This window comes from Dermacentor andersoni, chromosome 10, assembly GCF_023375885.2.
Source record: "Dermacentor andersoni chromosome 10, qqDerAnde1_hic_scaffold, whole genome shotgun sequence".
In the NCBI taxonomy this organism is placed as follows: domain Eukaryota; kingdom Metazoa; phylum Arthropoda; class Arachnida; order Ixodida; family Ixodidae; genus Dermacentor; species Dermacentor andersoni.
Window position 1 is genome coordinate 88249720 of NC_092823.1, and position 13226 is coordinate 88262945.

General features: G+C 44.5%; 1 protein-coding gene across 2 annotated transcripts in view; it reads right to left on the reverse strand.

Annotated features, from left to right (window-relative positions):
* Positions 1-2317: 2317 nt before the first annotated feature.
* Positions 2318-13226, reverse strand: part of LOC129388365 (uncharacterized) — a 37478-nt gene continuing 26569 nt past the window's right edge. For both annotated transcript variants that reach the window (XM_055078500.1, XM_055078499.1), the window contains one exon: positions 2318-2581. In XM_055078500.1, the coding sequence (XP_054934475.1) occupies positions 2477-2581 (105 nt within the window). In that variant the 3' untranslated portion in view covers positions 2318-2476. The remainder of the gene's footprint in view (positions 2582-13226) is intronic.

Sequence of the window (13226 nt, forward strand, 5' to 3'; positions counted from 1 at the left end):
GTACGATCTCAGTGGCACAACAAGCTGTCGTGGCTGGACAGCAATAGATCTTGGAAATAAGCAGGCGTCTCTCAGCCGGGCCGTGCCACTGATGATGGTACCAGCGTAACAAAAATCAAGGCTGCTATAACGGCGTGGTAAGCGCTCCTTGAGCATCAGTTCCGCTTTTAGAGAGCCCCTGAATGTGAAATATTTCAAGGAGTAATTCCTACGGCAGCTTGGTGAAGGTGTCCTCAACCACCCCTCGTTCTTGGTGAAAGGACAGCGTCAGCGCATAGCGTCTGCAGTTGTGAACGCCTGTCAAATTTTGCAGTCGTACGCGGCGGGTGTAGTTCACCCGTAGAGCTCTTTATTTAGACAAGGAGTCCTCACTTGGTGCGAAGCTGCGGGGTGGTTCCGTTTGTTTCATCATCTAGCAGAATATCCTTGACGGCTGCTATTCGCCGCTAGCTGACATTCATCAACGAGGATGTCTGAATAAGTGCAATTCTTCCTACTGTTGCTATGAATACTTATTGACGCACTTTCCTACATGGGCTGAAGTACACGGGAATCCGGTTTCGAAATCCGATGACAATTTTGTACTTCTGCAAGAAGCCGACTAGCTTCTGCACACGCTCAGTCGCGGACACTAGCCTTGCAATGTACGTCTGGCCACACTGCTTCATAGGCACCGCAACCGTCGGGTTGCGCTAATTTCAATTCTTAGTGCTCTGAGTTCTGAATGCTCAATGAGTCTTAAACCACGCTGAACATCACTGACCGTGCGCTAACTGCGGGGCGCTCTTGGCTAGGCGCCTTGACAGACATCGCTTCGTTATGAGCAGTTGATAGCATTTCGAAATACGCAATTTGGATATGGCTACAATCTGTCCATCAAGCTGGTGCAGGACCAAGCTGTTTCGCAGAACGTAGCGCTACCAAACTGGAGCACAGGAACGCGAGCGTGCACTCAAGCTCTTTCGTGCATACTAAGAACCCATACAGGCATCGCGCCGGCATGCAACGGAAAGTTAAGAATGCCGCTAAAACGGATCCTCAGCAAAGAAGAGTTGGCAACAGCGAGGTCGTAAATGTGGCAAAAGTGCTCGAAAACGTTACACTGTCTGGCATAATTTTATTGTACGGAAACAAACCCAAGCCCACTGGAAGGTGGGAGTAGCCAGTGCTTGAGCGATCAGTGGCAGCCATCTTTTATTCTTTTCCGGACGGGGCAGCCTGTGGCTATTCAGAAGATAATTCAGTTTTGATTTGCATATTAACGAATCTTTAACGTGCACATATCACTTTGACGCGGTCAGTTTTCGCAGTTTTGTGATGTCGCGCGACCGGCAAGGGAAGTGGCTGCAGCCCGAAAACTTTTGACCAATAGCCGAGGGGTAATGGTAAAAAGACGTTAGATCAGAAATAATAATTTTTCTTTTTTTCGGTCCAATCATGCATAACCAGTGTGTATACGTCATATCACATGCCCGGCTATCGCGGTTTTCGTGACGTCGAGTGAGAGACCGGCGAAGTGCGGGTGGTCGAAAAGCTTTTTACCAATCGCGGAGGGCTGATTGAAGAATTGAAATAGAATGGTTTGGAATAGCTTTACCTTATAGCGCCCCAAGTCTATCCACTTAGTCTTGCTTTTCAACCCAAATGCCACGTGGTCGCCTTTCTTGTCCGTCAAAGATGCCTTGTGTGCAATGTCTGGGATGGTGGCTCGTATATTCTAGCTACTGTTATTTGTCAAAAGGTTTCCCATACAGCGTTGTGTTTATTGTCCCATTGTCCATATATATTGTTGTTCCAGAATGTTTACGCGCGCCATTGAAGATTCCATGCGAATTTTATTGTTAGGCGAAAAGATATCTAAACTGTCCTGACAAAGTATCGCAAGCACGTCTTGGGCTTGTTCGTCTGTGGTGTCTAATCGCAGATTGCACTAAGGAAGAGGTAAGCACACACCTCAAGAGAAATATAAATGCGCACAACTAGAAAGAGAGGGAAGAAGAGGGCTGCTAACTTGAGTCAATGCCCTCTTCATCAATTCAATGCTTTATAATATATACATTGTGAAGAACGACTGACAACTTGCATGCGTCATGTAAACGCATCTGGAACATTTGCAATCAACGACAGAATTCATCTCTTCCACGCAATAAAAGCTCCTTATCAGCAGGTACAAATCACTCAGCTAGAGGTACTTGAAATAAACCCTTCTTATCTGTGATATCGTAAGTACACACTTATGGTTACCCTATATATAGAACCGTTTACTCCAGCAGAAATAAAAAGCACATCAAAATATTACTAAACGCTACCCAATGTGCATGATTCATGTTTCATTTATTGGTTTATTACGCATTAAATGGCCTCTCACGTGTATACAGGAGAAGTAAATCGGCCAATGCATAAAAGTATAGGAAACTATAAAAATATCAGCAGCAATTCTGCCTCTAGAAGAAATTTTCTTCCAGGATAACAGTCTTTAATTCCATCCAAATGACAACATTGCTTTCATTGCAAACGTCACGGCGTCGTCAATAGCCGTTATTGTAAGACCAGAATTCTTTGTTACATTTCCAAGGCACCGCTACACAGGGTAGGAAAAAACAAGCTTAAGTTAGAAGAAAGCGGCAATTCAGTGGCAAAAACGCTAAACACTTGCGGTAATCTGACATAGTTGTGCATTACACAAGTGCTATTGAATTATTGGCAAAGGATCTATTCAAATTGACCACTTATAATCATAAAAATGATAATGTGCCACGTTTTATTGTCCGCAAATAGAACCTAATCTTTTGTAGTAGTTGATGCAATAAAATGTTCCCTTCACGATACCTAAAACATCTGGGTCGAATGGTAAAGGCGATCCTGAGCTATCGTTATGCGCTCGCCAGGCTAGTAAACTGTCGAACTGAAAATGAATCTTTTTATAATGTTCTTTATGGGCAACATAGAAACAAGAAAGGAATGTTCTTGAACGTTAATGATAAATTTTTATCAGATTAAATTGAAGCGATATACAGCAAATGCAGCAATTTAGGTACGAAGAACACGGAGGACAGGTCACGCATAACTACACATAAAATGCGAAACTTATCACCATAGTAACAAACGCTCATCGAGCATGATCCGTAGGCAACAGTGCTGTGGCTGGAGAAAACAGGTTGAAACACTTGGACAATTTTTTCATGCACTCAAATTTCATGGCTACCATCACTTGCACTGCTTTTCAATAAAAAAGGAGACCTTGCGTCTGCGAAAACAACTCATCCGCAATTACCCAGCAGCATTTCTGAAGAGTACTGACAACTTCTGCCGAAAGGTATAGCGGAGATCCACTTGGCAGACGTTAAATGTATTTTTGAAATTTACTCGAAGAGCGGCTGAACATGTAAACCATGCCGCGTCCCATTCACGATAGAATTACGCGTTAAGAAAAGTCGGCGTCTCATTTGACAAAATTCAGCGGTTAAAAACTTGCTTTATAGTACAACAAAAAAAAAGACCTATTAGCCTTCCTTTTTGACGTACCATATCTTTTTCGTATATGTTCTTAATTATCTCGGTAATTGCAGGTTAAATATGTACCTGACATTCACAATCTTTAAATTTGTGCAGGAACATGTTTTGATGATTAATATACGTGGTGAGTTATGGTGCAAGGGCCAAGTATGGCCAAAGAGTGCCATGACAAATGGTAATGTTATCGATGAATTCCGAATGGCGGGGACAATAAATTTATTCTGGTGGATGTGACATGCCTGTAAAAGGGCCTCGAACATGTTGCTGTAAATGGCGTAAAACATATAGATACTAAAGTACTGACACTGACTAGTTACTGATGTGGGCTGTGGAAATTGTGTTTCGTTAAGAACATGATGTAACAGAAAATAACTGTGACACTAGTGCTTTACTGGAGTCGTGAATACAAGGGCTAAAAATTACCCAGCAAGATCAGTTTCAGGGTGTCTGTTTCAGCTAAAAACTGTAAGGCTATCTTAAAGTAAAAAGCGGTTCATTGCTAAGAAAAGAAAGTACCGCGTGCAGAGCTATATTTTCGTGATATGCAGAAGGCAAATAGTTTTTTTTCTCTCTGCTTCTACTGGAGGGCACTGAATAAGAACAAGGAAGACTGAGATTGTTGCCGCACTTAACACAAGTTGGAGGATCACCCCCCCCTCCCCCCCCCCCGTCAACAGATAAGAGTGAGTACCATAAGTGTGTGCAATTCTTAATCGGCAAAGAAGTACTTTCTTGTTCTTGTACCATGCTGTTTTCTCACTGATCCTTTTCTTTAGTTTTTGTTTTTGCATTTATAGCTTATTCAATGCTTGTGTATCCCACTATCCTTGCCAATGATTCCTTAGTTTACGGCGTAGATAAGACTTTAGATCTGGCGCAAGGATGGGGATATTTCTATCTGTGCCGCTAAAAGTCGCTGATCTAGTGTTTTCGTGAGCAGCTACGTTGTTTTTTATACCTTTTTGGCCAGGTATCCAGCATAAGACAATCACTTGGTTGCACATGTATGCGGATTACAACATGCTGTTCAATTCATTCAAAACAGAGTTCGTGTGTTTTCATAGACTAATCTGGGCTCCCACTACACTTAATGAGTGTGCGAGTGTGCTTTAGCTACATTCGTGAGCCTTATGTATTGAATAGCCGAGAGAATAGCGTATGCTTCCGCTGTAGAAGTACTGGTTTGTGACTTTAGTGCCCCAGATGTTGAAAATGAGGGTCCCAGAGCTGCCTAAGCAACACCAGCAGGAAACTTCGAAAGATGTGGGTAAAATTCAGCACAGGAAGACAGCACAGCTCAATAAAGTGCGAGTGTATATGTGCCTCAAGTGCTCATTTCGATATTTCTAAGAAAGAGATGCCACACTGGATAGTCTGCCACTCCCAGGCCGGTTAAATCCGTACTTGTAACCAAGCTGTACTTGTCGCTCGTAGGTACTTAGATTGCATGATTTGTAACCTGTCTAGATAGTACGTGGTATGGCCGTCTGGATTGAGTTAATTTTCATACTAAAAAGGGCGCAGCTCAGCACACCACCTTGTAGAACACAGCCTCGTGCGTAAAAGGACGAGACAGGACGTTACCAACTCAAAAAATGGAACGTGCGATTCAAGAGCGAGCTCTGAATCACGTTCAGCAAGTTGCTTCGAGCTGCCATTCCAGCCTGGTCACTGAGAACTCTAAAATAGAATGCTGTTTCTTATGCCTTCTTCATGTCTAAAAATAGTGACACGAAAAAACTATTTGTGCGCATAGGACATCGCGCATATTTTTCTCGATGTGGACAGGATGATCTGTTCTGGTTATACCTTCCCTGAAACTGCACTGTGAGGAATCGAGTATTTTGTTGCTTTCACGGAAATTAATGAAGCAATGTCTAATCATTTTCTGAAAGAGATTAAATATGCAACGTTTCGGAGCTATAATATGTACTGGCGGAGGAGGGGTACTTGCCCCCCTTGAGAATAGCAATTACGATTGCTTCTTTCCAGGCGCACGGAACGTAGTCGGAAGAGAATTTGGAGTTCAAGACCGACAGCAGTGTTCTGTGGGTTTCAGGGTGCAAGCGTCCGATCATTTCATATAGTAGTCTGTCACTTCCTGGAGCGGACATGTTACTCATGCTTTACCCTATCGTCATTCGTTCTCAGGACTTGCACGTCATGAAGCTTCGCGGTGCACGTGCCTACTTTTTGATAGAAGCCTCAGATAGATTAGAGACGAGATGTGGCGACGAAATGTAAACCGCGGGAATTTCCGTAAAGAAATAAGTTGACAGTGCCTGCGTCCTCTTCTAGTCATTACTTGTGTGTCCGTTTTTCATATGTTCTGCAGCTACAATCTTCGAAGAAGTATTTTTGGCAACTTTCTTCTGGGCCCAGCGGGGCTTTCTTCTACCTTCCGATTTTATTTTGCTAAAACAAATGAGATTTTTGTGGTCAGAGTCACGAAGCCTATTCCAAGCCTTATTTTGATTCTTTTGCCCTTCCCTACAGTCATCGTTCCATCAGGGAACACGTAGTTTAGAAGGAGATTCATTTGTTACGGGATAGATATCGCCGCTGCAGCGACAATAAATTATGTTAGATATGCAACTGCATCGTCAATAGTAACCGTACGAATGTCATCCAATGTCAAAGACTTGAGCTCTATGTATTGGATCCAGTCTGTTGAGTCGATTTTCCACTGGTGCACATGTGGGAAGCATTTCTTCCGATTTGTTGATTTTAAAATAATCGGAAAATGGTCGCTTTCGTGAGGATTCTTAACCACCTCACATTCCAAGTGTGAAACGAATGTACTTGATGCAATGCTTCAATCTACGTATCAAAATGTCTTGTCTGTGACACTGCAAAAAGTCGGTTTTCTTCTTGAATAAATGAAAGAAGGTGTGTTGTTTAATGGCGCAAAAGCCAGGTGTGGCCAAAGAGCGCCATTACAGTGTTTTTGCGGTGGAATGATGACTTCTGTGAAGTTGGTGTGACGTGGCTGTAGAGGCACCTAAAAATTGTTGCTTTAAACTGCGTAAAATCTACGTGCAATAATATTATCTTGATGACTAATGATGAGTACTATGATCATTACGCTGCACTGCGGAAAAATGATATGATATACAGAACATATGAGATGCAAAAATTAGCTACAGCTCAACTGCCTCACCACAGCCCTTGAAACACAAGAGTCTCGAGGCACGTGCTATAGAGTACGACTATCACAGCGGCATCTTCTTAAGAGAGGAAGCGCTATGAATGTATGGGACTAATTACATGTAAAACCACATCTCTGAGGAAGCATACGACTGTGTTTTTATTAAAAAGTGGTTCTGGACCAAGAAACATTACAGGACGCCTCTCAGTCCAGAACCACTTTTAATACTTACACAGTCCTACGCTTCCTCAGAGATGTGGTTTTACATGTTATTAGTCCCATACATTCGTAGCCCTTTCTCTCTTCAGGAATGCGCTGCCGATATGCTAAGCAAATATCTCTCTCTCAGATTCGGCTTCCCGACACTCCAGGAGGACGTGGAGGATAGGCAGCTCGTCCCCGCATCTACCACAGGTTGTAGGGTCATTTCCGGTGAGAAGAAAGTTATGGCTGCCAAATGTGTGTCCTAGTCTGAGACGAGAGAATAAGACATCTGTTCGGCGTGATTTTGTCGCAGAGGGCCAGAATATCAACTGTAGTCTTATCAAGTACAGCGTATTTTTTTATTCCGCGTCCCGCATGCGGTACCAGCGGTTTCGCAGTTTCTTTCGTAAGAAAGGTCTCAGACCTGTGATAGGCACATCAGCGTTAGCGTTAACAGCTTGCGATGCGATTGACGTGGCCATGTCATCCGCCAGAACATTGACCTCGATACCCCTATGGCCAGGCACCCCGCATGTAATGATATGCTGGTTAGATATGTACGGTTTACACAAGACGAAACACCGTTCATTAAATACTGGATTTTGGTGCGTATAGAATGACATCAAGGCCTTCACGACGCTTAGGGAGTCTATATATATAAAGCTGCTTTATGAAGTTTTGGTTTTGCTATATGCTTCAAAGCGGACAATAGTGTATAGGCCTCGGCCGCAAATATACTTGTTTCCCGATCGGATTTACATCTTTTTTAGCAAAGATGCAGATGTGCATAAAAGGAGATCTTCTATTAGACGCCGGCTGGCATCACATTGACAGTCGTCCCAGAGGGTATAATGTGCATTAGGTCTCCAACGCCAAGGCAGGGCTCTGGAAGTTGTGCACTAAAGCTTTCAAAATCTGTTCTGGAAAGTTTATAGCTGGGCGGGATGTATAACCAAGTAATGGTCAAAAGCTTACCAAAAAGCACTACTCTGACTGTAACTGCCTCAAGGGTCGTTTGCCGCTGTAAATGCTGACAGGCGACACCTTTAACTATTACGGCAACACCGCCTACCGAGGCGACAACGTCGTTGCGGTCTTTGCGGTCAATGACATATTGTAGGAGAAAGTGTGTGAAGGATTGAGCTGTCTCTCTTGTACACGCGGCACCCTTGGATTAAACTTGTGTAGGAGTTCCGTAATGTCACCAAGATTGTGTATTAGGCCTCTGACATTCCAATGGAGTATCTGGGTAGCCATATTGGAAGTGTTCTATGGTGTTAGTCAAGAGAAATAAATTTGGTTAGCTCACGAGACCATTCAAGGCTCCGTGATACGGGGTTTTTCATTTTTTCCTGCTCCGCTCCACGGAGCGACGTGGTTCCTTCAGCGTCTGCGACACCTGAGTTGTGTTCGTTGCATTGATCGCGTCGTGACAGGAGCTGGACGACGCCCACTCGGGCGGCATGCTCGGGATTTTTCGGGGCCTGTCTGCTTCAGCAGTGGCCTTGCGGCCGGCAGGGCCGGCAAGTCTGCTGGCCCTTCGTGGCAGCGGTCAGTCCAGCAGTGGCTGCTCCTGCCATGGGTGGCTAGTGGCGTAACTGCCGTGACACTCCGTGTGACTTGGGCAGCCGCCGAAGGATGTGACGCAACCCACCGGCACGTCAGATCACTTCAGGACGGATTCGACTCATTATGAGGAAAAAAACCCTCACGCGCTTCTGGAAAGACGTTTAGCTTCACCTTGAGTTCAACTACTTCTTTTTCCTTCTTCCGTGACGGGTACGATTGCGAATAGGTGGGCTGGTCTCCGTTACCGTTAGCACAGTTGGTTGCGGAATGCAGGTACCTGAGGAATGGCCTTTAGATTAGCATTTTGCACAAGTACCATGGCATCAGGTGCTCTGAGGCCCATGCCAAAAATGCTGACACTTGAAGCATCGGCGTGGATTGGGAATGTAAGCTCGTACACGAAGCTTAAAGTACCCGGTCTCAATTGAATCAGGGAGGTTGCTTGTTTCAAATGTAATGATAACGTGCTTTGTCGGATTTTCTTTGTCCTCGGTTCTTAATTATTCGCCCCTTTACCACGATTTGGTATTGCCATCCATTTAACAGTTCTTTCACTTAATACAAGGAAGTCGTCATCAGAGATGACACCGCGCACAGTGTTCATTGACCTATGTGGCCTACTGATCCCACGAGTTTTGATAGCTTGATGTACTGGTGCTCGTCACGAACTTCAAGAAGGTTGCCTCTTCCAATCTTGGTCACTTTGTAACCTCAGCCGATTGCATCTATAAGCGATTTTGCAACATCAAATGGCTATATCGTTCGGACAGTGTTTGTTTAAATTATAAGAACTGGGCGGTAGTGTGTCGCAGGCTCCTATAGAGTTTAATTCACGTCTGCCTCTAGAAAGTAGATTACGTTGTGCAATTGGAGAAGGAGACAATGGGAAGATTCGTTCACCTCTTGAGTATTCTTAGGGTAAGCTGACATGCTACTGTTCCTTTCAGATAATAAAGTGTTGATACTCTGTCGCACTCCACGTCACGACAAGGTACACCTATCGAAAACGTTGCGTCAGTGCGCAGAAGTAAATATTGGAAGTGTTTCTAATGCGATAATATTCGAATAAGAAGCAAGGCGTTATGCGCGATTCATCAAATGCCGCGGGAGAAGACAGTAGGCCGCGCGATAGCAAGAAAATCGCCATGAGCAACAGTCGCGCTAGCCAACTCTGCCGCACCAACTCTGTGAAACAGCGGCGTGGATATGAAGGCGCAGTGCAAGCGGCACCCCTTTGTCGTTTAGTCGACGAGCAGCGTAACCTTTTAAGGAAAGCAATATGACAGGCTGGCAGTTATGGTGGGACGCTCATGGTCCCCGCCACTTTAGCTTCATTCTCGACTGCAGGTGCAGCGGCACCTGCAGTCGAGCATGCAGTGTGGCACGCACTCCCGTGTTCCGCGTGCTTTTGCTCACGGGTGTACGTGGTACAAACGCTGACGCGCTTCACCCGCTTATCATATTCTCGACTATCGCCGAATGTGTTCGCCGGGTTCCTTGCGCTTTGAGTATGGCTTGTTTCCTTCGGCGCAGGTTCCCCGAATAAACGAGTTTGTCATTCGCAGTTTTGCTACGGCATTCCTGGCCGTCACGACCACGTAACAATATCAGAACGCATCTAAAACAAAATGTGCATATTGGGTATGTGCAATGTATGGTATACTAGTCATGATATTTTTATGGAGAATCAATAACCCAAAGTTCCCTAACATGGATGGCTTTTAGGCGTATAATATTTAATCTTAACATGTTCGAATTTGGAAACGTAACCTTTGCTGCGTCGTCACACATTTGTCGAAAGTAACACGAAAAGACAGAAATAACAATTAATGCCCGAATCCGATAAGTTTTGTTTTCACCAGTAACTATACATGGTGGAAAAGGGCGACAAGAGAAAAAGCCGTTTGACGGCGGCTAGGCAAGGCTCCAGGCACTGGACACATCAGTGACAAATTGGTGCCACTATACAGAAAAAAAGTAAATACGTATTAAGATACAGCGGTATTAAAATTTTTACAGAGAACATGGAGGACGAATACAGAATAAATATTTAGTTTCAGCATTTGTAAAAAAAATGACATGGATTACACCACAAGAACGAAAATAATGCTTGCGACTACAAAACTCCTTCATTGGGAAATCAAAGCTGCCCTAGACTACTAACCACTATCTGACTTTATGTTTTTATGCTTTCGTCGAGGTTTCTAGAAGGTGTGTCACAAGCTGTTACTGTACAAGTCTGGCTGCCTAACATTGACAGAAATAGCCTAACAGCTTCGGCGCTATAACGTAAAACTATTCCAAACTTTTCTATTCCACTTCTGTAATCATCATCGTCATCATCATCATCATCATCAGCCTGGTTATGCCCACTGCAGGGCAAAGGCCTCCCCCATACTTCTCCAACTACCCCGGTCATGTACTAATTGTGGCCATGTTGTCCCTGCAAACTTCTTAATCTCATCCGCCCACCTAACTTTCTGCCGCCCTCTACTACGCTTTCCTTCCCTTGGAATCCATTCCGTAACTCTTAATGACCATCGGTTATCTTCCCTCCTCATTACGTGTCCTGCCCATGCCCATTTCTTTTTCTTGATTTCAACTAAAATGTTATCCACTCGCGTTTGTTCCCTCACCCAATCTACTCTTTTCTTTTCCCTTAACGTTACACCTATCATTCTTCTTTCCATAGCTCGTTGCGTCGTCCTTAATTTAAGCAGAACCCTTTTCGTAAGCCTCCAGGTTTCTGCCCCGTACGTGAGTACTGGTAAGACACAGCTGTTATAAACTTTTTCTCTTGAGGGATAATGGCAACCTGCTGTTCATGATCTGAGAATGCCTGCCAAACGCACCCCAGCCCATTCTTATTCTTCTGATTATTTCAGTCTCATGATCCGGATCCGCAGTCACTACCTGTCCTAAGTAGGTAGTGACTGCGGATCCGGATCATCTGTAATCAGCCCTCCACGAATGGTCAAAACTTTTTTGGACCACCCCCAATTAACCGGTCTGTCAGGCGACGACAAGAAATGCTTGAGAGCTCTCCATCTCATATGGCGTGTACACACTGATTACGCATGATCTGATCGAACAATGAAAAAATAGTTAGTTCTGATTCGACCCCTTTTCGCAATTAGCCCTCGGCTATTGGTCAAAAGTTTCGGGCTGCACCCACTTCACCTGCCTGTCACGCGACGTCACAAAACCGCAAAAACTCAGGCGTCAATGTGACGTGTACGCGCTAAAACTGCATTAATATGCCGAAGAAAACTGAATTTTCTCATGAAAAGATGGCAGCCGCCGATTGCTGAGGCAGTGCCGACTCGCACCTGCCTAAAATCATGAGGTGAATAGCGTATAATAAAACTTTTTGCGTGGCCATGAAACCTTTTTGAGCACTTTCGGCACGTTTACGACCTCGTTCTGCCAAATCTTCTTTTCTGAGGATCCTTGTCAACGTCATTCTTAAGGTTTCGTTGCATGCCGCCGCGATTTTCGCGAGCCAGCGTAAGCTAAGTAAGGAAAAGCGGGCAAACGCAGGCGCTAGAACCGCCCCCTTGATCCGGTTATCGATTTTCAGTACAGTGACCTGGTCCCATAGAATCCCTCTCCACTTTAGCGTGCTCCTCACCTCTTGTCAGTATATTACATAAGACAAGGCGTTCAGTGTCGGCAATGTTATTCGTTTTTCAAGCAAACAGAAGTGACTTCTTATGAACGAGGAGAGCATTTTACTGGTCTGTTAAGAAAACCCTGCGCCGAGCCTTGCGTCGGCGGTTACGCAAATTTGACGTCAGGAGATTGGAATAAAAACATATTGGAATACCATTACGTTATAAGGATCCTGTACATTGTTTTCGGTTCTACTACTCTGATTGCTTCTGCTAACTACTCAGGCTTCGAGTAAGGTGTGGTGCATTATTTGGTGCCCTTGGTCCAAGTTGCTAATCTGTTTTCGGGATCTGAAATAGCCCGTAAGGAAATCATGGATTGTGCCTTCTGAGGGCTTCCACTGCGCCACCCCGAAGCAGCCAAGGGTATGTTTGATCTCTTGTTCAAGAGTTCGTTCGACCTGGCGCATGCGCACCAATAGACTCAACTTGTAGCGAAGGAAGCAGTATGCTGCGAGTCTGTGCGAGTCAGCTCACCACGCACACTTCGGCGAGGTTTGTACCGCTGAGAGGCGACGGCTAATTAGGTATGTGTTTGAAAGCCGCCTCGAACGTTGCGAGCTCATCGGATTTCAATGTTTTATTGCGTTATTGCTTTTGTGGCAAGGCCATTTTTTCCGGTGCTTGCAGCTGGTAAAGCAGACTGCTCATGGAACTCAAACAGAATGGACAACGCCACGCTCCCTCTACCCTCCTATTACGTAATTGACACCCATGCAGTTCATCTGGAATTTAGTTATTCACTGATGAAGCGAATATATTGCAAAAAATTATTTACTAGGGTGACGTAATCCTGTTTAAATAGTGGTACCCCCATCGTGTAGAAATGTCTTATAAAAATAATTCTCAGTAAAGATAACAGACCAGCTGACTAGAGAACGCAACTCCTACTTATAGCCGAATTTGCAACTGTATGCTGATAAACCTACCTTAGTGGACACATCCAACTTAACCCCTGCTGGAACATGCTTGCGCTGAACATGTAGCTAACAACGCTAGCCGCTTACTCAGGGGCATCCAACACAATGTGACGCAGTGATTAGGCTTGAATATACAAGCGTTTTCACGACTGAATTTGAGTGCGTCAGCCATGACAAAAAAATAAACAGTCCTCTAAA